Source organism: Phyllostomus hastatus, unplaced genomic scaffold (genome assembly GCF_019186645.2).
Source record: "Phyllostomus hastatus isolate PE091 unplaced genomic scaffold, TTU_PhHast_1.1 phas_contig_86, whole genome shotgun sequence".
In the NCBI taxonomy this organism is placed as follows: Eukaryota; Metazoa; Chordata; class Mammalia; order Chiroptera; family Phyllostomidae; genus Phyllostomus; species Phyllostomus hastatus.
Genome location: NW_025333977.1, coordinates 91,774,447 through 91,801,600, shown reverse-complemented (window position 1 = coordinate 91,801,600; position 27,154 = coordinate 91,774,447). Strand labels below are relative to the sequence as shown.

General features: G+C 41.9%; 1 protein-coding gene across 19 annotated transcripts in view; it reads right to left on the bottom strand.

Annotated features, from left to right (window-relative positions):
* KALRN (kalirin RhoGEF kinase) overlaps positions 1-27,154 on the bottom strand; it is a 698,826-nt gene that overhangs the window by 257,241 nt on the left and 414,431 nt on the right. For 13 of the 19 annotated variants that reach the window (XM_045851423.1, XM_045851424.1, XM_045851434.1 and 10 more), the window contains exons 16-21: positions 21,164-21,283; positions 14,708-14,926; positions 11,545-11,694; positions 8,566-8,680; positions 4,805-4,920; positions 4,252-4,374 (exon numbers count right to left, since the gene is read on the bottom strand). In XM_045851423.1, coding sequence (XP_045707379.1) covers positions 4,252-4,374; positions 4,805-4,920; positions 8,566-8,680; positions 11,545-11,694; positions 14,708-14,926; positions 21,164-21,283 — 843 coding nt within the window. The remainder of the gene's footprint in view (positions 1-4,251; positions 4,375-4,804; positions 4,921-8,565; positions 8,681-11,544; positions 11,695-14,707; positions 14,927-21,163; positions 21,284-27,154) is intronic. The other 6 variants (XM_045851430.1, XM_045851433.1, XM_045851440.1 and 3 more) reach the window with 1 other exon arrangement.

Below are 27,154 nucleotides of genomic sequence, written 5' to 3'. Positions count from 1 at the left end.
GTTTCTCCCGTAAGGCTGAGCCATTCACCGTTTCCTGGGTTCCTGGAGGTCCAGCACCATGGTTTCTATATTCTTTGTTTCCACACACAGCCACACAGTACCTCCCCACCCTTCATAACCTGAGCCAGTTTGAGACGCAGGTTGCAGGCACCCTTGGATGTTAGTTTCAGAGGTATGTACATAATCTTGTGGACAAAAGGGAAACTTTGGGGGAATATAGTTCATTTGGGCCCAGAAACTTGGAACTGATATCTCACTTATCTTGGCTTCATGTGTCCTGTAATACATGTTCTGCCACTTCCACTTTGAGTTCTATGTTATCTGCTAGAAAAAATATGTTAAAAAAAGGGTTCAGTAGTTCTTTTTCTTTTCTTTTTCTTCCTTCCTTTGACCAGTTAATACTATACAATCTTCCCCTAATCAGTGAACTTTACACCGAATATAGTTTTTCAAAAGTCCTTTTGGTGTCTTCAGCACATATGATAAGTCTTTAAGGTTTAGCTTTTTGGTATTATTCTTATAATTTCAGTATAAACTTCTAATTTGCCTTTCATTGCTGATATTCTTTTTATGTATTGATTGACACAGTCTTCGTAGACCTATTGAGCTCCCCATGTGGGTAAACAGTTCTGCTGAGACATATCTTCCCATTCATTCCACAGGAGAGTTTGTCATCATACACAAACAACCAAACCTTTCAATAGTACACATCGGGCGTGAGCTATATTTCTCTTAAGAGTCTCAAAAACAGATTACGCCCATTTTTTATCTGAACTGTTTCGAGTCCATTCTTCTCATTCTAAAGTGCCTGAAGCATTCACAGCTCCTTCTTCCCACAGTCTGAATTCCGAGGCGTAATTCCGCTCTGCTAAGGCTCCAGGAACTTTCATTACCCCTTAATTCTCTGTTAATAAGAATTAAGTCCAGTTTATCTCATAGCTCTTTTCAGAGATAAAATTACCAGTTAAAAAAAGTATCTTCTCAACATCATTACTCACTGGGAAATGTACGTCAAAGCCACGGTGAGGTGTCCCTTCATACTTTATAAAGGATGACTACACAGAAAAGATGGACGGCAGCAAGTGTTACAGAGCACGCAGAGACGTCTGAACTCTGATGCTTTGCTGGTGGGGGTGTAAAATCAAGTAGCCACTTTGGAAGACAGTTTGGCAGTTTCTCAAAAAGCTCAACATGTGACCCTGTCATTCCACTCCCAGGTATATACCTGAGAGAATGGAGAACATATGTCCACATCAAAACTTGTGCATGAAGATTCCCAACAACATTATTCATAGTAGCCAAACAGTGGACACAGCCCAAATGTCCATCAACACAAGAATGGATAAACAAAAATGTGGTATTTCCACATAAGGGAATATTATTTAGTCATTAAAAGGAATGAAATGCTGACACGTGCCACAGCATTGATGAATTTTGAAAACATTACACCTCATGAAAGAAGCCAAACACCAAAGACTATATATTATATGATTCCATTATTTTATTTCTAGGCAGTGTCCGAAGCAGGGATACCCAGAGAGAGGTTAGTGGCTGCCAGGGCCTGCAGGGAGGGGCAGTGGGGAGTGGCTGTTAATGGGCATGGGGCTTGTTTGGGGGATGACCAAAATGTTCTGGAATTAGACAGTGGCAATGACTGTACACCTGGTGACTACACTAAGAAGCAATAAATTCTAAGAAGTTAAAAACAAGAGAATTTTTTTTAAAAGTTTGCTTTTAGAAGAAAGGAGTTCTTCCAGATGTCAATTAAGCTTTCTTATCACCGTGTGCCTGGACTCTTTATAAATTTAAAATATACCATAGGAAAGTTTTATATTCTTCTGTCTATGGCATATATTTGTGGATAGCTATTAGAAAGTATATTTTTATATTCAGTGTTGCTTTTACTGAATGCGTTTCTCTAGGGCAGAGTATAATAATTCAATATGCTCTACTGCCCTGTTAGTCATGAGGTCCACCGTATTTACTCTCTTGTTGTTTAACATCAGTTTGGTTTTTTATTTCAAATGTATTTCATTGGTTATAAAGGTTAAAACCAAAGCTGTCTGCTTAAAAGAGGCTTTCCTCAGGGAAATGGGACTGGGGTAGGCAAGAGGCTGTCGCCTTTCATCAGAAGCTCCTTAACTGGATTTGTTATTCTGTAGTTATTCTAATACCAAATAGCTCCGAGACTTGGATCGTGATAGATGAGTGAAGCCCCATTAGCAGAAATAGCTAAGCTAAGAAGAAGAAGCCACTCAGAGAATCAAAGTAAAGGAATCATATTAAATGTCGATATCGATATATTTAATGATTCCTTTTTTCCAAATTTCTTTTTTCCTTTACATTCACAAATACTTGTGGCCTCTCTTCAATGCAAAAGATAAGTCAGGTAAGTGAATAAAGAGTAGTTCTTGTCCTTCAGGATCCTGCTGGCTCATACAGGGAATAACAGGGTACAGAGATCACTGGAGAACAGGACAGTCCATACCAGTCCAGACCAGGGCTGGGCCAGACCATGTCCTGGCATGGAGGCAGGATCACAGAGGAGAAGGCGCTGCAGTAGGAAGGTGGGCTCTTTTAAAAAGTACAAAATAGAGGGGAAGAAGGATATTCTAGGCAGAAAAATAGAATAGAAACAGTACAGAGGAAAGAAAGTATATCAGGTGTCTCTCAAAGGTTAAGAAAGTACATCTATTTGGCTAGAATGTGCATAAAAGAATAATTGAAGATAAAGCAGGGGTGTCGAGGTATCAGTTGTAGAAGCTGCTGAGTGTTAGCCTGAGGCACTGGAGAATCATTCAAGTTCTTGAGCTGGGTGGTAATGTGACCACAGTAGTGCTTTAAAGATGAACCACAATGAAGAGGAGGATGGGCTGAAAGGAAGGAAAGTCCAAAAGCATGAAACTCAACTGGGCTGGTAGCAATGTGAGTAGAAAAAGAGAAAAGATAGGCAGATGATGGAAAAGGAAAAATGGATTAAACTGACTAAATGATTCTCCACATTTCTGTTCTGGTTATGGACAGGTTCTGACCCTGGGAAGTCCCGGGTGTCTGTTGGGACCCACCCCATGTGACTAGGAACACCGGGGAAGCTGGCACTGTTCAGTGTGTTAGCAGTTCATTATCGACACTATTTAGAGAGAGGCAGATAGATGCAAAGTGGCTAATTTAAAAACCATTTTCATTTGGACTTGAAAAGGGTTCTGTGCACCTGCCACCTTCCTAGTGCTGTTTGTTTTGGCTGGTATTGAAATGAGCCTCTTCTCTGAACTGACAGCTTTTCACGTTAGGCAAAAAGGCCCAAAGGCTCACAGAACGCAGGGGAAGGCCTCCCACTATCAAGAGTTCATAGTGGAGGATTCATAAAGGGGGTGACCGCTTCTGAAATGCCAGGTCAGGAATGAGGCTAAGGGCCTAATTTTGTCATAGCGAACTAGGGGAACGTTTGCCATAGTGTCAGAGGGATCTCTGGGTAGGGTGGGGCACTAATGTGCCCCCCTTCACTCCCACAAAATCAGCTCTCAACCAGGGAAGAGCATCTGTCTTGCATGCAAGTGGTGCCAAGAAAGGCTCCTCCAGGGCAGGGAGTCCAGGGGGAGGGACCAGGGCCCTACAAAGAGGGCACTCACACAGATCAGATTTCCATTCAAGCCTAATGGTCCTCAGATCAAATCCTGGCTGTGGAAACAGATGAAAACGAGGTTTCCTCCTGCCGTAGCAGTCTCTGCCTCAGTGGGAGTGGGTGTGTGTGGCCGGGGGGTAGGGGTGCGCCAGTGAACATATGGTCCCCAGAGACCCCAGACCAGCTCATTTGCAGGTCTGAGGCCAGACAGAAGTACAGTTGACCCTTGAACAACATGGATTTAAACTGGAAATAAACTCACCTGTTTTGTGAACACACGCATAGTCTTCAGCCCTTCTCATAAGGTGGATAGATATCCTAAGCCATCCCCAAATCTGCTATATTTGGGGGCCAAATATAGCAGATTCCAGAACCCAGAGCATGAAGAGGAGTGTTTGGAAGCAGTGTGTAGGAGCTGACTTTCTGCATACAGAGGCTCTACCCAGCAGCTGCAATCCTTTGGGTACTCGGGTGTCAAAGGAGATAATCCTACCTGTTCTTCACCCCCACTCTTGCCACTGTGGTTAAGCATTTTTGTGCAAGAGGCTGTTCTACCTTCCACAGTGTGAAACTGGTCAGAATGGAGAATTCCGAGGAAGGTTTGAGGAAGGCCCCGGCATGCTTCCTACCTTGGCGGGCACCCTGAATTCCCCGTATTCTTTCAGTAGTTCCTGAGTCTCCTCTGCGGTCTCTCCGGTGGAGGTATGTGTTGAGAGGTAATATTCACCTGTTTCTTGGATCCATTCAAGCGCCTGTGGGAGCAAACAACTCACCCAGTCCCCTAAAAGCCAGCTGTCAGTAGGAAAGCATGCCATGCTACCACGAAAGTTGCGCTTGGAAGTTGATTTATAAATGAGCCCTCCCCTGTTTGACTTGGAACCTCCCATGGACAAAGAAGGTGTTTTGTTCATTAGACTGACCCCATATCACCATGAATTAGGGGTAATCTTCTTCTGCAATGTCTTCCCAGCTCCTGGTACCAAACTCTAAACAGAGTGCTTGGTAAAGGCTGAGTGACCGGTAAGTGGCAGCCTGTTCCCTTTCCTCTCTTCATCCCCACCTCCCATCTTCTCCACCCTGCCTGCTGCTATGACCCTCTTCTGGATGTCCCAAGTGTTGGTCACCTTGGCCTCTGTACAGTCCCTTGAACTGAGACAGAGCCAGGGAAAACTCTGAACATACCTGCTTAGCACTGCGCTCAAACACCACGTATTGCTGGCACTGGTCTAACCGCCGCTTCTTCAAGGTCCAGAAGTGCAGGACGCGGTTCTCCCTCTGTAAGAGCTCACTCAGGATGGCTGCAGGACAGAGGAGATGAGCGTTGGTCACAGGAAGGCCCCGAACAAATCTGACCAGCCACTTTGGCCCCACGTCCTGGGTGTCAGATAATTGTGGACTTTCAGGCCTCCCCACAGGACTCACCCAGGCATCAGAAGCAAGGGAGGAAGAGCATGTTCCAGAGAGAACTTGCCAGAGGGGAACAGGATGGGGGAGGATGGGCTGAGAGCCTGTTGATGAGGTTCCATCAATTAATGACAGAAGAGTATGTCCCTAGGGTGACTTAAAAGTAACCCTGATCCTTTTCACATCAAAGCTTGTCCTCGAGGGTAAGAGGTCATACAAAGTGTCAGTCCCTAAAACAACAACTCAGTTGGCCCCTAGAGCCTGTAAGAGTGAATGGGCCTGACAGGAACCCCAGCCGTTCTTGAGGAATTCTAGGAGAGAGTGAGGAGGAACCGTGACGTGAGGGCTGGTGGAACTGCACGGGGAACCCAAGGCATGTGCCCCACTCTGCCCTGCTCACAAGGCTGTGCAAACAGCACTTTAACAGTGGAGCCTCGATTTTAAAGTCCCCAAATTGTGGGCCACGGGACGTGTTGGAATCACGTCCACATGGAATCATATCTTTCGGACCAAACTGCCACGTTGTTGGGGATGCGATCACCAGAAAAGCTGGAAGCTGGTCTCACGTTCCCTCTGATGACGTTAAGTGTGAGGATACGAACAGGACATACAGCTCCTCACACAGTGGGTCGTGGGAGGCGTTTGTCCATCTCATCGCCCTCCCTTCTTTTGTTGTTTCAGGAGCAACTGGCCACAGGGATGGGTTTCCTACATATTTTAATAGAATGTTTTATGCTTGAAACAATAAAATTTATTTTGTATTATGTCTGCCTCCTGCTTGCTGCTAACTATATTAGATGTCAATAAAGTATACAATAGGATTCTATAAAAATTAACATTTATTAGGCCCTCACTATGTGGTAGACTTATTTTCACAATACCTCATGATGCATGCACCATTATTGTCTCCATTCTATGATGAAGAAATCGAGGTTTAGAGAGCAGAGGTTGCTTGCTCACGGTCATTCAGGCAGGAAGGGGTAGAGCTGCTTGACTTCAGACCCGAGTCCTTAGTCCCCTTGGTCTCCAGGCTCATCGGGCTGTAAAGCACAAGTTACTGTGCTCTACAATAAAGGACACAACCCAGATCGCAGTGCTTGTACTTATACTTAGAAGTTTCTGGTTGATTTTGTGAATTTTTAATGCTCCATGGAAGTCTGGCTCTCTAAGGATGAAATCTGTCCTTCTTCTCTCAGGCTGAGAGCTTTTCTAGGCCCCAATTATTCAGTTCTCCCTACATCTATGCCTTTGCCATGTAACTTTTTAGTTTCTCCCCGAAGAGACAAATGTGTTTTCTCACCCCTGACCTCAGGCTCGGCCATGTGACTTCCTTTGGCAAACAGATGAGCAATGCCACGGAAGGAGGGGCTTGAAGTGTACTGCACACTGACCTCGCCTCCTGTCTCTACCATCAGCACTATACGAAGTTCTCCTGGGTAACTGCTGTCCCCTCCACCAAGGTCCCAGAATTTATACACATGGAGCAGACAGGAACCTAACTTGCAGCGAAGGAGCCGAGCCAGCCAGCCTTGCAGCCTGAAGCAGAACCGCCGTGCTGAGCCCCGCCAAGACAGCGATGCCCAGCTAACACACAGTCACTTGAACAGTAAATGTTTACAACAGTATACCACTGAATTTTTTGGTTGTTTTTACAGCAATCATTGCTCCTGTATAAAAAATTAAAATAAGCAGCACTGCGTTGGGTCCAGGCAGCCAGTGGAAAGGAAATGGATACAGGGAAGACTGTAGGTCCCTGCTCGGGTGGCAGCTTCAACTGGGCAGATGAGTGAGAACCTGTGTTTGCTTTAGTCTTTCTGTCTCCTAGTTGGAGCTTCGCTCCTTGCAGCTAGCTCTCTCTGTGGGAGTTGACAGAATCAACCCACATCTGGCAAAAATCCTAAAGGGTTTCAGGTTTCATTTTACTTTCTTTTTTTTTAATTGTTGTTCAAGTACAGCTTTCTGTCTTTTATTCCCATCCCAGTCCACCCCCCAATGCTCCCCACCTTCCCCCCACTTCCATCCCCCCTAGTTTTTGTCCATGAGTCCTTTATACTTGTTCCTGTAAACCCTTCCCCTTTACAATAGCCAAGTGCTGGAAGCAATCATTTTACTTTCTTTTAAAAAAAGCTTTCCTATGGACAAGCACCTGCCCTCACCCCAACAAAGTTGTAGCATGTCCTGTTCTCTCTGTGTGCCTGTTGCTCTCAGCACACTAGGGTGTAGGTGGAGTGTCTGTTCTCAGCAGGTAGCTGGTCTCACCCCAGCAGCCACCTGCATTTGGAAGTCAGAACATAGGCTCTGAAATGGGCAGGAAGGGGAGGCTGGCATAAAGCCAGCCACGCACCGGGTTGCTGAACACAGGGGCAGCACACCTGGAAAAGGAACTCTGCTTCCCTCTTCTCTATAGGGGACTTGGATTCCTAAAATTAATTCTTCCCTTTGGTCTCTGATCTTCTCACCACGGGAGCTCTCTGAGCAGGAGGGAGGCTCTTCCTAAAGCAGATCAGCACCTCCAGGGGGCCACTCTGAAGCTCTCCAAGCCTGCCCCCCACCCCTCACTCCAAGTCAGTTTCGGTTCCCTCCCCAGCCTTGGGTCTCCAAGTTTTATTTCTCTGTGTGTGTCTGAGACAACATTTGTAAAATTCTATATCCACTCAAAGGTGAATTTCTGCGTGGTCCAGAGTAAGCAATTCCAATCATTTAAACTTAATGTGGTCAGCTAATGAGTAGTTTATAAAGGTTCCTGATTTTGTATATAGTTATCAATTTTATAGAATTCAGAGAGATATTAAAGATTATCTAGACCGGTACTTAGCTAACGTTCATGGACACACAAGTCACCTGGCTGGAGCAGGATGGGGGAGCTCTTTCTAAAATTCAGGGTGACTCAGTAGGTGTGGGAGGGGCCTGAAATCCCGTGTTTCTCACAGCTCCCAAGTGATGTCAGTGCTGCTGGTCTGGGGACCACATTTTAAGCCGCAAGAATCTAGATCTCTTTCTCTATTTTTAAATAAGGAAACTGAAATTTTAAAAACTTAAGCAAGAAGTAATAAGGCCAGGATTAGAACTCGTCTTATTCCCAGGCTCTAAGATACCCTAGCACTGTGCTGTTACCCACATTTGGCTGTTTATGTTTAAATTGATTAATATTCAGTAGAAGTAAAACTTCAGTTCTTCAGTAGCACAAGGCACATTTCAAGTGCTCAATAGCCATGTGTGACTAGTGGCTGGGAGGCTGTTTGGCCTGGACATAAACCATTTTTGCTATTTCAGAAAGTCGTATCAGCACTGCTCTAGGCTCTAAGACATATAAATGAAGAGGCTTTGGTGAAATTTTATCATCATTTTCCCATGCCAAATCTTGATGCATGTTTTAAAAATCTCCCATGAATCACCACTGCCCATGCCATCCCACATCTAATTTTTTCTTATCCAAGGAGAAAAACCAGGAAATCTGAGACTGCGTGAAGACCAGGTAGGTACACAGCCCCTGGTCTGTGCTTCTGAAGTGGCTGGTGGCCAGCAGGTCTCACACTGACCTTTCACTTGCTGCTCAGGTCCCCGAGTATGGCTGGCGGCACTGGGCATGCTGACGTTGTTCCTGTGGATGTACTTGAGAAATACCTCAGCATTCCGCCGCGCCAGGGTGCAGGCCTGAGGGAGACAAAGGTGTGAAGCCCCCACACATAAGTCCTGGTCCAGCAGGTGCACGGGATCCAAGACATCTAGAAGGGGCTTCTGAAGCTCTGGGTGAGCAGAGCCCTGGAGGCCACTCTGGCTCATGGACACTCAGTGCTAGAGGCTCACCCTTTCATTAAGTAAAGAATTACTTTCTGTGTCTCTTCCCTTTCCATTACAGGTAAAAATCAGAAATCAGCCATACCTTGACTAGTATAAGCTGGGTCAGTATTACTAATATTCACTCTCAGGCTGGTTTTTCTGTGCCACCAGAATGCCTCTTATACTACCACTGGTGTAAGTCACTTTAATGTTAGTTTAATTTAGACTTGAGAAGGTGACTTTGGGAAACAAACTTATTAACCATGCATTCCAAATTGAAATGGCTATTATCCACATTTAAAATTTTATTTGTCCATCAAAACAACCCTCACCTTGGTAACACTAATAAATACTCTATTGCTGAGAAATATCACTCTACCTAAAGGAATAAGAGCTCTTATAGGAGCCCTTTTAAGACTCACAGTTGTGGAAGTGGCAGAGAGGACAGTTGTCCCATGTTGCTGTACCCATGGAGGAAACTGAGGCCCTGAAAGGGCTGCAGTCATGAAGCAAGCCAGGGCTAGAACCTGGGTCTAGTGACAGCATGTCTAGTTTCTCTCAAAATCACAGATGATGTGCATTTATTTGAAAATCAGTTTCCCCCCGATTGTACAAGTAATACATGGTAGCCCACTAATTTTTAACCCATAGTTTTCAGAGTTACATTATCTCTAGACAAAACTGTCAAATTTTAAATTGTTTGATTTATTGATTTTAGAGAGGGTGGGGAGGAGAGGGAAGGAGAGAGGAAGAGGTGGAGAGAGAGGGAGGGAGAGAAGGAGAGAGAGACTTGTTGTGCCACTTACTTAGGCATTCAGTGGTTCCTTCTTGTATGTGCTCTGACTGGAGATCACACCTACAACCTTGGCAGATTGGGACGACACTACCCAACGGAGCGAGCTGGTCAGGGGCAAAACTGTCAAATTTTAAAACCTTTTGTTCTTAGCATCTGATTCTACAAATTATATAGTAGAAAATAGTTTAAATGCTGCATTAGCAACAATGGCTTTTAAGACCTCTGGGAAAGACTGCTGGTGGGTCCATCCAGAGGCCCATGAATTTAACAGCTGGATGGTGGTTCAAAGCTAAGAAACCCAAAGTGGAGTAACTAGTGTCCCATCCACTGGGTATGTACTTCCCACAACAACAGGGAGTTTCTGGACTACAGTTTTAGGCACATTTGGAAAACATATAATCAGAACATTTTCTTTTTTCCTTCTTCAAAAGAAGCATTTAATCTTATAACGAAATACCTTTATACCTTTATTTAAAATCTTCAATATGCTCTATTTAAGTAGTTTTGTTTTAAATTTTGTTTTATAATGGGGAAGACTTTTAAAATCATCTTAAGCCCCGTATAGAAGAATTTCTATTTGATCTCTCTATTTGATATCATCATGAAGGGATGTGGTAAGAGTTGGTTAGTTAGGGTGCTGATTGACTGCAGGTGCAGACAACAGATACATGGGAGAAGGGCCGGGGAGGCCATCTTAAAAAAAAGAATAAAAATAAAACTCATTAAGGTGGTCCAGTAGGGAAAATCCCTAATAAAAGAAAGGCAGTTAATTACAGAATTGTAGAAAATTAGGGGCAACAAAGCAGGGTATAAAAATTCTCTTTTGTACTTTCAGGAACCTGAGAGGAAGCAGAACCCAAAAGCAGGAAACCTGAGAGTGAGTGGAGCCTTCAGATAAGTTTTAACACAGAAGACTCTGTCGAAGGGAAGACTGATGCCTGGCGGGAGGAGAGTCAGGAGGACTCCCCACAGGCGCTGAAAGCCTGCTCAGGGCAGCTCCTGTGCTTCCTCCCTGGGGAGCTAGAGCTCTATTAAAAAGAAGAAAAATAATATAAGGTGTTGCTCTCTTCATATAGCAGAATACTCAGTGTTAATTGATCAGTAATTGATAATTATTAAACTTACAAATAAGTGAGATGTATACATTTATTGCTTTTAATTCTTGCCCTAAACATTGTATTATCCCTTTATAAAAGATTTATTTTAATATTGTTTCATATCTACATTTATATATTTCAATTAAAATATTTTAATAAACCAAACGACTAAGTGAAAATATGTATTTTTCTCAATTAACATCAATGGGATATTGGGATATTTGAACATGGTACCAGTAGTAATGGTGCATCTTCACTGCCTAATTATACAAAAAGTCCTGAGAGAAATACTGTATTTTGCCATGCATAACGCACTCCTACATTTCTGGCCCAAACTTTCAGGAAAAAAATCTTTCATTTTAATATTTTAATTCAATTATTTATTTATATTTAGGTACTTGTTCTTTGTATTATAAAGGAATTTTAGCATTTATTTTTGAACATATTATGGTACAAGAAATTTTACGTCACAAATAATTACAAAACACAAGAACAGATACCAGGTATTTCAGGAACTACCCATGTATAATACACATCCTTATTTTCCCCTCAAAAATTTGAACAAAAAAGTGCACATTATACACAGCAAAATACAGTAAACACTTGAAGTGTGACCTTTCAACTTTTCAAGTTAGCCACCCAGTATCTTCTCTACAAATACCGCCTTTTAGGTCAGAAGCCAGAGAAAACAGGGGTATGGAAAGCCCTATGAAGCACTGTGTGTGAGAGTGAGGGTGGGGGTGAGGTGGGAGAAGAGGAGGGGGAAGAGGGGGAAGAGGGAGAGAAAGAAGGTAGATGAAAGAACAGGCTAAAGCCCTGGACCTTGGATGACAATGTGCTCTCACCTTCAGAAAGGCCTCCTTTTGCTCCAAATGTTTACTGATGAGAGGAATGACGTGGTCGATCTCTGCTGCGGGCCCCAGTTTATCCCGTCCACCACACCAGTCCTCATCTCTCCGGTACTCTTGCTCTAAGCTCTCCAGGACACTACAAACCTAATGCATCGTGGGAACAAAAAGATTCAGTAAATCAATCGGTTGGGAAGTATTTTATGAGGACCTTCAGCAGAGAGTACCCGGTACAGCTGCACAACTTTTCATTCAAAGTTCAGTTTGCAGGTTTCAGGGAGGCAGTACCCTTGGGACATTTAAGAGAAATCCGGGAGGCAGTGAGATCCAGCATCTAGACCTTGGGAGACAGACTGAAGCTGAAATACGGATTTTGGAGTCATCCTCTGACAGTCAATGGATAAAGACTGAAGCTATGGAGACTCATGATACTATGATGATATGGGGACAGGGATACTATGTAATTTTTGAGTGTTTTTTATATATCATATTGATATAACCTCACGATAACTGTGTGAATTAAGTAGTAGAGGAAAGTGAGGTTTGGAGAAGATACTCAGGTTGCCCAACCATCTGTAATTGCTCTGTAGGAAGTAGTTTCAAGCAGAGATAAAGAAGTTGCCTATATATTGTGTGACGTATGGTCCATAAATGAATGCCATGCTTCCTCTCCCTGTGAAAAAATATCCCAGCAAGAATGTCTCAAGATACCATATGGTGATGACACCTCCAGGCCTTCTATTGCAAAGTGTACATTTCCTTTAGAGGGATAACAAATTTGGGTTAACCTAAAAAAGAGTTAAGGAGCTTTTTCAGTTTGAAAAATGCTGAGAGGCCATCCTTTAAATGACCTTTTAAATAAACTCACAAGAGAGCAAAAGCAAAAGCACTGAGAGTGGGGCTTGGAGGGAAAGTTAGGTTGAGTGTAACCGTAGGAGGCCCAGGGCAGCCTCATGTCAGGGCCCAGGGAAGGAGGCAGGAAACAGAAATTCATATTCCTCACCTTTCTTTCAATAGGCTTTGATTACCTGCTTGACTATGGCAGCAGGCGAGAGCAGCCATAAGTACCTTTGGCCTCCTCAGACTGAGGAAGCTATCTTTCTTGATGGAGAGTGTGGCATTGGATAGGACATTTATTAAGTTATGAACTGAGCTGAAAGATGCCCCAGGTAGGACACCCTCATACAACATGCTTCTCGTGTAGGAGAGGCCTGAAGCTGGACTCTGGATGACTTCTCTAGCACCACACATCTCTCCTTAGACAAGGCATGTGAACATGCAGGAAGGCTCACATCTTCAGAGAAAACATTATAGACATTCAAAAACTCTAAGAAAAAAAGTACTTGACATCTATCCCATCCTAGTATTGGACTTCAACCAATTTGGAAGCTGAAAAGATTATCAAGCATAAGTCCTTTAATTTAATAGTCAGAGAAACAGAAATCTTGAGCTACAAAGTGACCTTTCACAAAGTTAGTTCGGGGTCAAATTTCCTGACTCTTAATGTAGTGCTCTGTCCCCTTTAGTAGTTTGATCCATCTCAAGTTAAAATTTGTGTATGATAGTAAACAGGGATTAAACCTCATTTTTATATGAATATTCAGTTGTCCAGAATCATCTGTTTAAAAAACTTTATGTATTAAATTTCTTTGTCAAAAATTAACTGATTGTATATATGTGGGTCTACTTCCGGAACTGCTACTCAGTCCCGTGGACTCCACACTCACACCCAACACTGTTCTGTCTCGATCACAGCAGCGTTAAGGTAAACCTCCCAGTCAGGTAGCGTAACTCTTTCAACTTTGTTCTTCCTTTTCAAAGTCGTTTTTCTGCATTTCCATATAAATCTTAGGTAATCAGCATATCAGTTTTTATTAAAAAATGCTTGCTGTGAGTTGATTAGGATTGTGTTGAATTTTATAGATCAGTTGGGGAGCTCTTTATCATCTTTGTCTGCTGCTCCCACTTCTGTGGCCATTGAAGGCATCATCTCCCTGAAGCAGCAGGAAGGACTGAGAGAAGGTGTGGAGGCAGGAACACTGGCTGCAGGGCCCTCTGACAGACATGCTGTGTTTGCTCCTAGACACTTCCCCAGGGCTCCTCTAAGCAACCTAGAAGAGAGTGTCTCTCCAATCTATTTCTACTAGGGAGCAACTGTAATGAGGAAAAGCGTTTTACACTGAATAAAATCACTTCTGTTTTAAACCTCTATTTTATGGGAAAAATTCCCTAACATTAAAAAATCTAAATCATTAAAAAACCCACTTAGCTTTTGTGCACATTGCTGTACAGATGCAACAGTAACGGGTCTGCATCTTTATGGCCCTGCTGTATGTATTCCTGCCTTTTTCCCCACAACGACACCATCCCACAAGTTAGGCGCATAGTTCTCCAATGATAGAAAGCTGTGTTTTCTCTACTAGTCTGGAGCCCCATGAGTGAAAGAACTGTATGTTTTTCAAGCAATGCATAATACCTGGTTGTGGTAGATTAGATTATGTTCATCAAATTGTCACTGTCCTTTCCCAGCTTCCATAGGAAGCTTAGCTAAATGACTTCTTTTGGCCCAAAGGTTGTTAGAGCATGTGACATAGCAGAGACTTGAAATGCACTTTCACAATAGATTTTGAGATCTTGCACTCCTGCCTTTCACCCTAAATGTGCCTCAAGTAGCTGCTGGTCAAGGAGGATGAGAGACATGGGGACAGATCTAATCCCACCTGCGGCTTGAAGCCTGTTCCACCAAGCTAAGCCAAGACTACCTGAGCTCCAGATACTTAAGTAAAAAACACGAATGCTTATTGTTGTACACCACTGAGCTTTTGGGTGCTTTGTTACACAGCTTTACTGGGGCAATAGCTGACTGTTACACCACTCCACCCTAGCATTCAGCATACACCTACCCAATTTCTATTTCAACAGCTAGGTCCAATAAGTTTGAGAAATGTATAAGAAGCAAATCACATGGACTACTTCTCTAATGGGAAGCATTATAAGGAAGCCAATCATGGTTTTTCCACAAGTCATTCTCCTCCTCTCAAAGGTCAGTACTGAGAGGACTGGCTTCTTGCTGTGGTAGATACTGCAGATTAGCAGTGTGACACAGAAAATAATTCTCCACCAGTCTCAGCCTCACACATCTCACAGCTCTTTCTCTCACCTGTTCAGAAGTTTTGTAAAAGGCCACAGAGGCATTGACCAGTTTTAGCCGGTCTTCCATCTTCAGCATGAGCTGCTGCCAATGGAGGGCCACCTTCTCGGCACATTCCCGGATGGCATCTGCATCGTAGTGGCCAGCCTGGAGCAGTGCCTCAGCTTTCTGCTGCACCTGCAGGGCACTCTGGTGCGTCTTCTGCAAGGAAGTGGCATGAAAGAGGGACTGGGCACAAGGGGAGGAGAGAAAGGTCCATGGGAACGACCCAGGCGTGGTATGGGAGGGGGTGGAGTGAGGCGTGAGTGGGAAGATGCAGAAAAGTTAAAGAGTTTTAAATGACTGATTCAAACATTTTGTCATGATGACTAACACATTATTGTTTTTAAAGCATGTATTAAAAAAAAAGAATATCATACATTTTCATTAACTAATCACTTAGGTCCATAACTCCTGTTCCCCATCCCTTTCTCTTCTACTTATACCACTGTGGGTCTTAAAGACATTTCAGTGTTGATGGTATAGAAGAATAACAATTTCATATAATCTGATTAGTTCATACATTAGTTAAATTTCCCTTTCAAATATAATCATAAAATTGTTCATCATAACGCATTTTCAAAGGAGGTTACTGCTGCAGTCCCATTTTACAGATCAAATAAACAGCACATAAAAAATACCTGTAACACAAATCTGAGTCAACAATGCAATTATTTAAATATTAACAATCAGTTGGAAAGGATTCCAGTAGAAGAAATAAACTTGGCAGGTTAATATAGCAGAAGAGTAGCATCTCATGCCCTCCCTTAGTAACCTCACCAAGGGAACAGAGCAGTGCAGTAGACATTTCAGCTTAGCAGGCAGTACCCACATTACTGCATTATCTGCATGTGCCTTTAGGAGTATATGTGCAGGGTCCAGCAGAAGTAACACCTGCTTGAGGGTGTTTGGTAGGTTGAGTGTGGTTGACTGTCTTGTCTCACAGGAGATGAATAGCAATTTGAACATTTCACCTAAAATGTCATATGGTGTACTTGAGTGTGATATGTTCCAAAAAAGTATATTTAATTTTTAAAATATTTGGGCAATTTCTAGTTAATTTATGGGTACTGATTTTTAATTTGACATGTTGTGATCATAGAATATACTTTTTGTGATTTCAAGACTTTGATTTATATTGAGACATTTCATGATCCAGCACTTGAAAAGAATTTTGTGTATTAAAAAAAAAAAGAATTACATGCTTATGATTTTATAATAAAATATTTCATAATAAGGAAGGGGCATTATTTGTGCCAGACCCTGTACATCATAGAAGGCTTATTTTCTTATTCAGGCTCAATGTGGTTTGCAGCTTCTGAGTTTACATTAACTGTAGAAGATGGGGAGACCAGGCTGGAGGACTGGGTGGCAGGGAGAGCCACCTGGGATTAAAATTTATTAAAATGAAAGACTGATGTGGATGAGCCATCGGACTTTAAAGAGCTAATATTATCCCAGCCTCCACTGCTGGGATCATTTCAACTGAATGGCACAGTACAAATTTGGCCTTTGCACTTTTAGGAAAGAATAGCTCGGCTGGCAGTGAAAGTGAGCCGCTGGAAGCCCAGTAACTTACTCTAGAATTATTTCATCTCTTCTCAGGCAGCAGTGCCAGGACAGTTCCCAAGAGCACATCCATTCTTCACTTCCTGTGTGTGAGCACACCTCCCTTCTTCTCACCTCTACTTCCCCCTTCGCCCTCATCCCAGATGGCAATCCACACGGTCCTAGTTATTTTTCCCAGTCTCTCAACCACCTCCTGGCTTCCCTTCCCTGTCTCCTGAATCTGTACCCAGTGTTAGCTATGTTAACACCACCTCTCACAGCTTAGACGTCTTTATTCCCTCACTTTGCCACTGAGTCAGCCTTCAATCCCGATGACCACATCAGCATTAGGGCTCCTGCACAGCTGGAAAAAGTAAACTAATGGGCAGAAATGACTGGCAATAGGTCCCTGGTTTCTTTCTCTGGTTTATTTATTGGCAGCATTTTCTTTTCCTGTCTCCTAAATGCAGAGGTACCCGAAGACCCATTCTTGGTTGTTTCTTTTTTTTTAAAACTTCTGCAGAGCTGCCATTATTTCCTTGACTTCTACTATTTCTCCTTTGTAAATGACTCCCCAGTCCACATCTCTCACCCCAACACCTGACCCTTATCTTTAATTGTGTTGGGATGTAAGGGTAAGCTGCCTGTCACACCTCTCACCCAGGTCAGTGGCACCAGTTCAGCTCGGTCTGTCTGCCCGTGCCAGTCAGCCAGACATCTCCACAAGCTCCACATCTAAAACTAAACTCCTCTGGCCTCGGAAACAAGTCTTCCCATGGCGGTTTACTGTTCCGTTGCCGGTGTCCTCGTCGCTGCCACCCCACATTACAACCTCGTCATCATTCTTGCCCCCTGTTCCTCGCTCTAAACCCCAACCCAGTCCCATCACTTTCTGTCTAGACCGCTGTGCTGGTCACCCCCCTAGTATTCCTGCCTTCTGTTTCTAGACCATTCAATCCATCCCTTACACCAAGGGCAGACTAATTTTCTGTAACAGGAAGCGACTTCTAATGTACTCTCCAGCTCTAAAACTCTGATTTTATGCTATAAACATCTCTCCCTTCTTTCAATTCAAAAGCCTTCACTAGTTCCCTCATTGCTATGAAATTAAGCCCAAACTCTAGAGGATGTTATTAAAAGCCTCTCATAATAGGGTGCTAACTACTTCCATACCGTCATTACCCACTATTTACATACAAAGTACTTTGAAAACACACCAGACACTCTTTTGTTTTTGCTGCCATGACTCTTTCTGCCTTTAATGAACACCCCTCAGCCTCTCCCCACTTACCTTCAGTCACCCTTTGAGACTCAGCTCAAGTCCCACCTCCTTCAAAGAGGCCTTTTCAGATAGCCTGAGTCTCACTAAAAACCACCCTTTTCTGAACTATAACACTCATCTAACAGGTGGCTGATTCTCCTTACTTAGACTGTGAAACTCTCAGACAATGACTACTTTTTAAAAATCACTTGAATAGCTGTCATTTTACCAAATATATACTCTGTGCTAGGCACTGTGCTTATGCATATTTTTTTCTAGTTCTCATGACACTACTGCAAGGTAAATGTTGCTATTCCCACTTCACAGATTAAGAAACTGTGGCTGAGGCTGGTGAAGTGACTTGCCCAAAAACGTATAACCAAGGAAGTGATAAAACCAGGAATAAGATTCAGGTTTGATCTATCCCCAAACCTACATCTTTTCCACTGTATCACATCACATTGTTTGATGTCTAGTGATTAGAACAGGATTTTCAGTGTCTCATTTAGAGGAAGATTTAACCAAATGAACATTTAGTGATTACAAAAATTATCAGGCTTCTCCTCAGTATATGAAACTAGCATATAATTGTCATCATAAACCCGTCATAATGTCTTTTTCTCTGACAGTATAGGAGTAATTTTAATTTTCCTATAATTTACACTGTATAATAAATCCTCTTCCTTATTTGAAAACTCACTATAATCTAATAGTCCTGGGAAGCCCTTCCTCCTTTAACTTCCAAAATGATAAACTCTTATGCACATGCTTATGACACAATCTTTGCATTGCTAGGTTTGAATCATTATTTTGCATTTATTTCTGCTCTTTACCTAATCCTGTTGAGTGCTATATCTTTAAGTTATGGATCAAAGATGCTAATATTTAGTAGCAAAACATGGAAGAAAATTGAACCAAATCAACTGAATTTATTATCCAGTTATAACTACTAGATAACAATTACTTAACTATTTCTGTCATAATGTTTAAGCTTAAAATGCATAAGAAGATTTCAAATAAACATGGAATTTAAAATTGAGTATGTCTCTATGATGTTCACAGTTCTTGAAGACATATCAGCTACAACAACAGCCACTAACAAATAATAATCTGAGTTTGGTGATAAAGCTATGCTTTTGGGTGCTGTATATTATTACTCTGCATTCCGAATGGCTCTGGGGAGTTTTCCTGAGGCCAAGCCTTCTTCAGGTAAAAATTCTGATGACCTTTTGTGAGACCAAAACCTTCACACTGATGAGGCCACCCAAGCTAGGGTGACAAATCCTGCTTTGCCCATGACAGTTCTAGTATATGCCTATTTTTTGGCTTAGTTATGAATAATTCCCTCCTTCACTTTTAAAAGTTTCTTTATTTTAGTAATAAATTATATGATCACCCTACCTATAACTATTTTATTTTCCCTTCTGGAACCCAGGGTTGTTTCTTAGGGCCCAAGAAGTCAAATTATGTACCCCACTAGCAATCACTGTGACGGCCTCCAGCAACACCATCAGGATGGGTTAAGCCAAAGCAGACTAGATGGATCTGCTTTCAAATTGCTTAAGTCACTCCTGGTATATTTCCCCCCAGTGCAGAACCGGGTGTAAACAGATACATTTAGAGAGAAGCACAAGGCCACCTCACAAGGAGGAACATATGTTGAAATTCTTGTTCTGTTCCCTTCATTGTTCTGGCAGACCCTGCCTACCTTGTATTCCCGAGATCTTCCAGCAACCCTATCTGCTCTGCCATGTCCTCTTGAAACCACAGACATAAACTCTGTAGGGACCTCTGTCTCAATGTCAGTTCCAAGGATATTTGATCAAGTTGCATTCAGGCAAGTAAGAGACATCGATGTTTAGTGAGCCTCTATTCTTTAAGGATGCCACAGCATCTAACACAAATTAATACATGCTGCATATGCACGTCATGTGAAAGGTAGTCATTTTGATAGCGCTGCAAATGCATTTACCTGCTATTTTTCACTAGCTCACTGAGATACTCAAAAGCATCGTGACACTTAGTGATACTTTCCCAACATTTGATTAAGGGACTGAAAATTTAATTACCTGTCAGGCACATAAACCTTTACATTCAAGATAAACAAGGAGGCAGTGTGGCCAAGAGCTGTCTGCTCTCTGTGCCTGGCACCCCTCACAGCTCCACACCCTTGCTCTGGCCTGACCGACAAACCTTAGTTCTCTTTACTGCTGCCTCTCTGGGGGCCCTTGGCCACTGTGAGCCCAACCCTTGACTGTAACCCCACTGCTCATTTTTTCTTTACAGCAAGGGGGTCCCAACAGGCTCAAGTTTGACATGCCAGCAAAATGCAGCAGGGACAGCTAATGATAGATAACACAACTTTTCTCCTCTGGTTAGTTCTTTCTTAGACAGTTATTTATACTGTGTGGGTAGTATTCAGTATATTTTAAAATCTTAAATCCCAGACAGTATCCTAAGCAGTGGTCCCTTAGAAGATATCAGAAATCGTACAGAAACATGTCATTCATGTTCCTGCTATGCTCACACATACAAGATGCCTTTTGGAAAATTAAATGGTTGAAATCAACCAATACTCGTTTAAAAATGACTAGTAAGCAGTTGGATTGCTGTGTTGAACATAAACTTATTGGCATAGACAGTTAAAATTTATCATTGTTGTAGAAAATTCTCATTAACAATAATTTTTTAAGTAGAAGATAACACCTCTACATTTCTTACCCACTCAGGAGTGGGCTGGGTTTTGTACTGAAACGCAAGTAACGAATGTCTTTGAACTTTTCACTCTTTATCTCTTTTCCCATTGGTACTGAACTTATTTTATTTTTAATACCATCCCCATGTCCCATTTCCTACTCTTTTCCCCCACACCATTCTAAAGCAATTAGCTCAAGTCTCTTTGGGGAGAACAATGTTCTAGTAGAAAAGATAATTAAAGGTATTATTTAAAGCAAGATAAAACTTATATTAAATTATCCTGAGTGGAGTTTTATTTAAAAGAGCCTTTAAAACAGCATCATTGAACAACTATTCTCAGTGAAGCAAACTATCTAGTGTGATCTGCTCCTGTGATTATTGTTAAAAAGCAGAATCTGACAATGGAATCTAAATCTTACCTGTAAACTAAATATTTAAAAATGGAATCCTAATTTAGTAGTGACTTTTGCACTTTTTAATCCTCAATTCTGTGTGATCTTTACATTTCTAACATGGTGCCTAGTCCACAATGAATATAAAACTCAACATACCAAGGCCCTGAAGGTTAAGGGTACCAATGACGTGTTTATGATGACAATTATATGCTAGTTTCATATACTGAGGAGAAGCCTGATAATTTTTGTAATCACTAAATGTTCATTTGGTTAAATCTTCCTCTAATTGAGAGACTAAGAAAGAAAATCCACATTTTTAGTGTGAATACTTGTCTTCTAACACCAGGCCTCCTTGGGGTGATGAACCCTACATTTACTTCTCCATCAATTCCTGGGCAGTAGGGAGGCTACCTGGACCATTTCACTAGGAAGAGTAAGGAACAGCCACATCTGGAAGAATCATCCTGCTCGAACCACAGAGCAGGAAGGGGGAGGGAGGACAGTGTAGCCAGATTTGGGTGTTACCTCGATGGCCAGCTGGAACTGTTCGTGCTCCCGCTGCAGCTGCTCTGCTTCAGACAAAGAGCTGGCATTGACCAGGCTGGCATTGAGCATTGACTCCCCATTGCGGATCCATCCCAGGACCTGGGGAATTGGAACAAGAACACAGATAAATGGCCTTCGCAGCTTCCGCAGAGCTGTTGCCTTCTCTGATGGGCCCTTTCATCACAGAGCTTGCTATCTTCTTCCTACAGTTGGAGAGAGGACAGGATGGGTCTGGATAATTAAAACGGTCACCTTCCTAATCTTACCTGGCACCCTGTGCCCTAAGGTACTTACTTTAAGGGCTAACCTCATTCCCAGCTTCATATATTCTTTCCCCACCCTGATCATCCTTCTGTCCCAATGTCCTCACCCACTCAATTTAAACATCAATTTATCTGACTGCATTGTATGCACATTTCTGAAGTTCCTTCTGCAACACAGAATAGTGCAAATAAATACATTTCCTCTGTTGGTTACCCTTTTCTTTCCTTCTGTTTTTTAAGGCCCATTTTAAATATTAATAACTTCTTGAAATCTGCTATACCTAGTCACCCCCATTAGAAACATCTTTGTCATGTAGCACGACCATATCATTTCGCATTACCACCTTTGTGGCACTCACCACAGACTGCCTTTGGTCAGTTGTTTTGACTTATATTTCACTTCCTCCCTCAGACTGTAAACTCTCAGAAAAGCAGAGTATTATATTAGTCACATTTTCATCTCATAAAGTACCTTGCATATGGTGGGTATGCAGTAATGGTTTTGGAAGGGTGAGTGATGATCTATGAGAAACATTTAGTCACACCTAAGCAGTGGGTCCAACCACCTATGCCTTGCAAAATAGCCAAGAGAAGAGAAGCTTGAGCTTTGGTACATAAGCAACCCAAAGGCAGGAGGAAGGAAAAAGAAAATAAGCAAAATAGCATTAAAAATCCATACACTGGGTCACCAGAAAAAGGGAGAGTAAGTTAAAAATGATTTAAATTATGTAGAGGCCATGACTAGGCTGAGTAAAATTTGTAGGTGGCCTTGGTTAGCACTCAGCTAGGGAGCATTAGAATAGAAAGAGAAACAGCTGACACCATCTAAAAGTCCTAGGTGAAGTGGACATGTGGTGATTATCCAGCTAATAGAGTTAGTGCGGATAATCAAACTAGAAGAATTAGGCCTTGAAAATCTGCCTTGTGTCTGGTCACCAAAAAATAGCCAAATATTTTCTTTATTAGTAAATCTGAGAGTTTTATTGGAGAAAAAAATGCTTTTGAAGTTTCAAGATCAGTAAATACCATGCATCTATCACTTCAACATAAACAGAAGTCACCTCAATCTGTTTCAGAATTATTTTTCCCTCCTCTCAACTTCACATTAAATAATTAGAAAGATACTAATCCTGGACTCTTATGCCATAACCCCCACAGGCATTTTGCAAATGTGTCCTTTGGGCAGTAAAGGACTGGTGCCATGTTGTGCATGGATGACACTGAGGCAGAAATCCCGCTGAAGCTAGGCTATCTGGGTTGAGATGTTGATCCATGGCCAGCCTGGCAGACTGTGGATGAGGTACCAATCTGTACAGTGATTAGCTGCAGGAAATAACTGCTCAGAGTGTATGTGTGAAATCTCTGATGCCACTGGTGTACTGTGGCTGGCTGGCTAGGGGTGCTAATGATTTCCAAAGGGTGCCTGTAATTTTGGGTACATGCATACATGGATCACATGCCTAAGATGCTTTATCTCTTGGCAAAATGGAACTCACAATGTATATTTTGAACTAAGTAAGTCTTTTTGCCATGATTCATTGCATTTTGCTTCAGTGTCTACCTCTTTCATTAAATTATGCCAAATCCTTGACATCTTGTTTGTTTTTATTGTCCAAATGCACTGCAGGACTTTAAAGTGGGAGATTTGATATTAGGAAGACAAAAAATGCATGGCAGTTTATATCCAGGCCTTGGGTTCAGCAGTGGGACTGATCCCTGCATTAGTCCTGGAAGCAGAACTGGGATATAGTGGAGAAAGGGCACAAAATCTTAAGTCAGAACACCTGGCTTTGTTCTACCAGGCAAAACCACTTAACACTTCTGAGCCTCAGTTTTCTCATCTGTAAATTTAGGATAATGGTACCTTCACTTTCAGTATCAGTCTTGATGCAACATACTATAATACGTATAACAGGAGGCTGGTGGTGGTGATGATTTTTAGTTTTTGAGCAAAGCTAGTTAATGCTATGGTTCTTCATTTGTACCTCTCACAATGAGAAAAGAAAAAGTCTAGGAATGTTAGTTTTTGTCCCAGTACTTGTATTCTGGGCCTTCTGATGTTAGGTAGGTACCGTAGCTATTTTGTTATAATTTTTTTGTACTCTTATTAATGATAACTCTTGTTGGTATAACTTCCTATTACTGTAGTCCTTTGTCTTCCTGGTTCATAAAGTTGGTTATTTATTCTTCATGAGCATCTACTTTACAAATGAGTGCAAAGGAGAAGGAATATTGTAATAAAAATGAGAAAATGTTGGACCTACTAATCTTGAGGTGCTTGACTTTGGAAACATTTCATCTCTCTGAAGCTCAATTTTCTTTTCTGTAAAATGGTAAAAATTTTCTTGCCTAAGTCACAGGGTTAAGAAGATGTAATGAAATAATTAATGTAAAAGTATTTGCAAACCATAAAGTGTAATCTGTCAGATTAATATTTCATGCTGATCAGTCATTGAGAGAACAGCTTACCTATAGGTTAGATGATCTTTGAAGGTCACTTTGGCCCTAACATTCTATACTTCTTTCAAAATTCAGAGACATGGGATACCAGAGAAACTTAACTTTCTAGAAATAAGGACATGAAAAAGTATTGCTGCTTGGGGACTTAGAGCGAGGCCATGAATTCAGCTCAGTCATACCTGAGAAGGGGAAAGGAAAATGGAGACTTATTGCTTCCTTAGGCCAAGGAAGCTCAGATAACCCCGGGTTAGGAGAAGACTGGACTTGGTTAACTGCATGCGGGTGTCCACAAATAACTGAGGTGGATGTCCATCTAAGCAGACTGGACCCTGTTACCATGTAGGCTGGGGAAGCTGCTTGTATATGGCTGTATTCTCTAGGTAATATCAATGACAAATCTCTAAGGTTGTACTCAAAGCCATTGAATCTAAGGTTTCTGCTGCAGAAAGCATTACAAGACACAGCCATTTCTGCCACTCCAACCACAGGAAAAACCATCAGCTCCTCAGATGGTAACTGGGAGCCTCTCATGTTTTCAGTGTCTTTTAGTTTTTTTTAAAGGTTTTATTTATTTATTTTTAGAGAGAGGGGAAGAGATGGAGAAAGAAAGGGAATGAAACATCAATGTGTGGTTGCCTTTCATTTGGCCCCCACTGGGGACCTGGACCACAACCCAGGCATGTGCCCTGACTGGGAATTGAACCAATGACCCTTTGGTTCATAGCCTGCGCTCAATCCACTGAGCTACCCCAGCCAGGGCCAATGTCTTCTAGTTTTAAAAATTCAAGGTTTTTAAGACTGTATGGATTCACCCATCATACTTTTATAAATTGTGACCATGTGCCTTCTTCATTATCTCCATTTTGAAACAAATGGGTAGTACTTGTCCCTTTGGTTGTCTCTCTTTTGGATCTATTCCAAATCCTTTCTAAGTTTCACGTACAGTGAACCCAACTGAACACAGTATTCTTGACAAGAAAATGAGGGCAGGATAATATTTTCTCCTTTGTTTTGAATGTCCATCTTGATCATATGCAAATGTATTTGGTCCACAGGGCTAATTTTGTCAACATCTTTAGTAAAAAAATATGAATGATTTCTTTCCCCATAGCTGAGAGCCCCAAAATCTTATAAACCCATTCTAAGCTATTTTCTGCCAAATGCACTGCTCTGTAGGAATACACATGGAAATTCATTTAGTTTTATGTCCATTAAATAGGTTTTCCAAATCTTTCTGAATTATCTAATAAATGTGAGGTCATCTTTACCTGAGTAGCAATTTTCCTGCAAAGCAATGAGAGCATTCTATGGAATTTGGAGAATAATCTGAACTATTTTTCTAGAAGAAAAGGGACATCTGGGTGGTCCTGGACCATGGACTATAATCAAGAGAGTGGTTTCCCTTCAAGATTCAACATTTTCCTAGATGTAATTGGGCCATTTATCTTAGATACAAAGTCCCAGGTAATCCCTCAGAAAAAAAAAATCAGTTGCATCAATCAATTTCCTTTGTCCTTAATACTTGAAAATAATTTTCAGTTTAATATCTGTGACATTGCCACTCCTCAAAACTTCAGTTTCATATAACTGTGAGGTAATGATTTACGGTTATGATGGCCACACTTAAACCTTTAATCTGTGAGAGCTCTAATGGCAGAGCTGTATGTATAATAGCCATTGTCCTCTCCCTTTCTGTCTCCATTACTGATAGTTCAATTAAATGCCCTTTTCTTTTTTTTTATTTTTTGAGAATATATTCAAAAGAGAAACTCTCAAGCTGGTGTCTAAATTTAGCCCCACCGATCAATACTGACATCTAAATTAACTCCCTCTTTCCAGTGTCAACAGCTTCCAAGTCAATATTTCCCGCTCCACCAACTTCCATCAAACACAAATGCCTTCTCTAAAACTGGATTAGACAACTCTCTAAAGAAAGAGTCTTACATTGATGTGGAAAACAAGTCTGTCTAATGAGGCGTGGTGGCTCACTGAGCAGCAGTCCCTTGTCGTCCCCAAGGGCCACTGTCCTTTGCAAAGGCCTTCACCATTTTCCTAAAGTCTGACTCTAACAATCCAGTACCATTTTTGAACTACGATCCCACTGTGTGGTGGGGAGAAGGAGTTTTCTCACCCCCATAGAAGAATTCCTTTTTTTGTTCTCCAACTCATGAAATACTGAATGGAAATGTGTACAGATCATAAGGAGATATTTTACTGTCCCATCTGACAAACTACGTGTCATCATCCCAGCTCCCCATTCCATACGGAATGTATTCTTGGAGGATGATCACTCATTTCCATTTTCATATCAGTCAAAAGAATATAATTAGTGTTGGCTTTACTATTAATGCTGGAGCATAAATAAATAAATAAATAAAATTAAAAAACCAGGAACAGAAGCAAAAGCATATATTCACTTCAAAGTCAAACAGGGATAATTTTCATGTTATCCTCTTTGTTCAGATCACTATCCACTGGCAGAAACAGCTGAGCATGAAGAGCGGAGGAGAACTCCCATGACCTGGGGGAGCCCACTGAGATCGGGCAGGCACCACCCTTGCTGCCAGGCATACACTGTGCCTGCCTGTCTACTCACATGGACAGCTACAGAGGCCAAGAGTATCCCAGACTGAGTTGTGCTGGAAGGCTTTTTTCTCTTTCTCCCAAAACCCCAGAGTGGGTGTGGGGCTTTGAAGAGGCAGATTTTAGGACCTTGGATTTAGGAAGCCTGGGCTCAAGTTTCAGCTTGAGTTAGTCAAGGCCCAGCAAGCACTGATCCTCTGGTACCTCAGTTTCCTCATTTGTAAAGTAAATATACACCACTCCCGGCCCCCTGCTTGTTCTAAAATAAGATCACAAATGAGGAAGTACTTCTCCTATGAAAAGAAACTACTATCATTACTGACAACAGTTTCAGATTTATATGCTCATCACAGCTCTGGGCCTGCCAGGATTTGTACCGTGTCCCCATGGACAATATTTTTCTCCAGAGATTCAGAAGTGATCCCAGTGTAATGAAGCAGAAAACAACTTGGACAGCAGTGCTGTGATCTGGTCTTGCTTGGGGCTCACTGATGAATCTTTAGCACAGCATGTGTGGGCTTCGGCCGAGCAATGACTGTATGAGAAGTGGAGCAGAGAAGATTTTTTTGCCCATTATAATAAACAACAATGTAATAACTAAAAGAGGCATTAACAAGAAATATCCTGACAATAAGGGACCTAGGAATAATTAAATCAAATATGA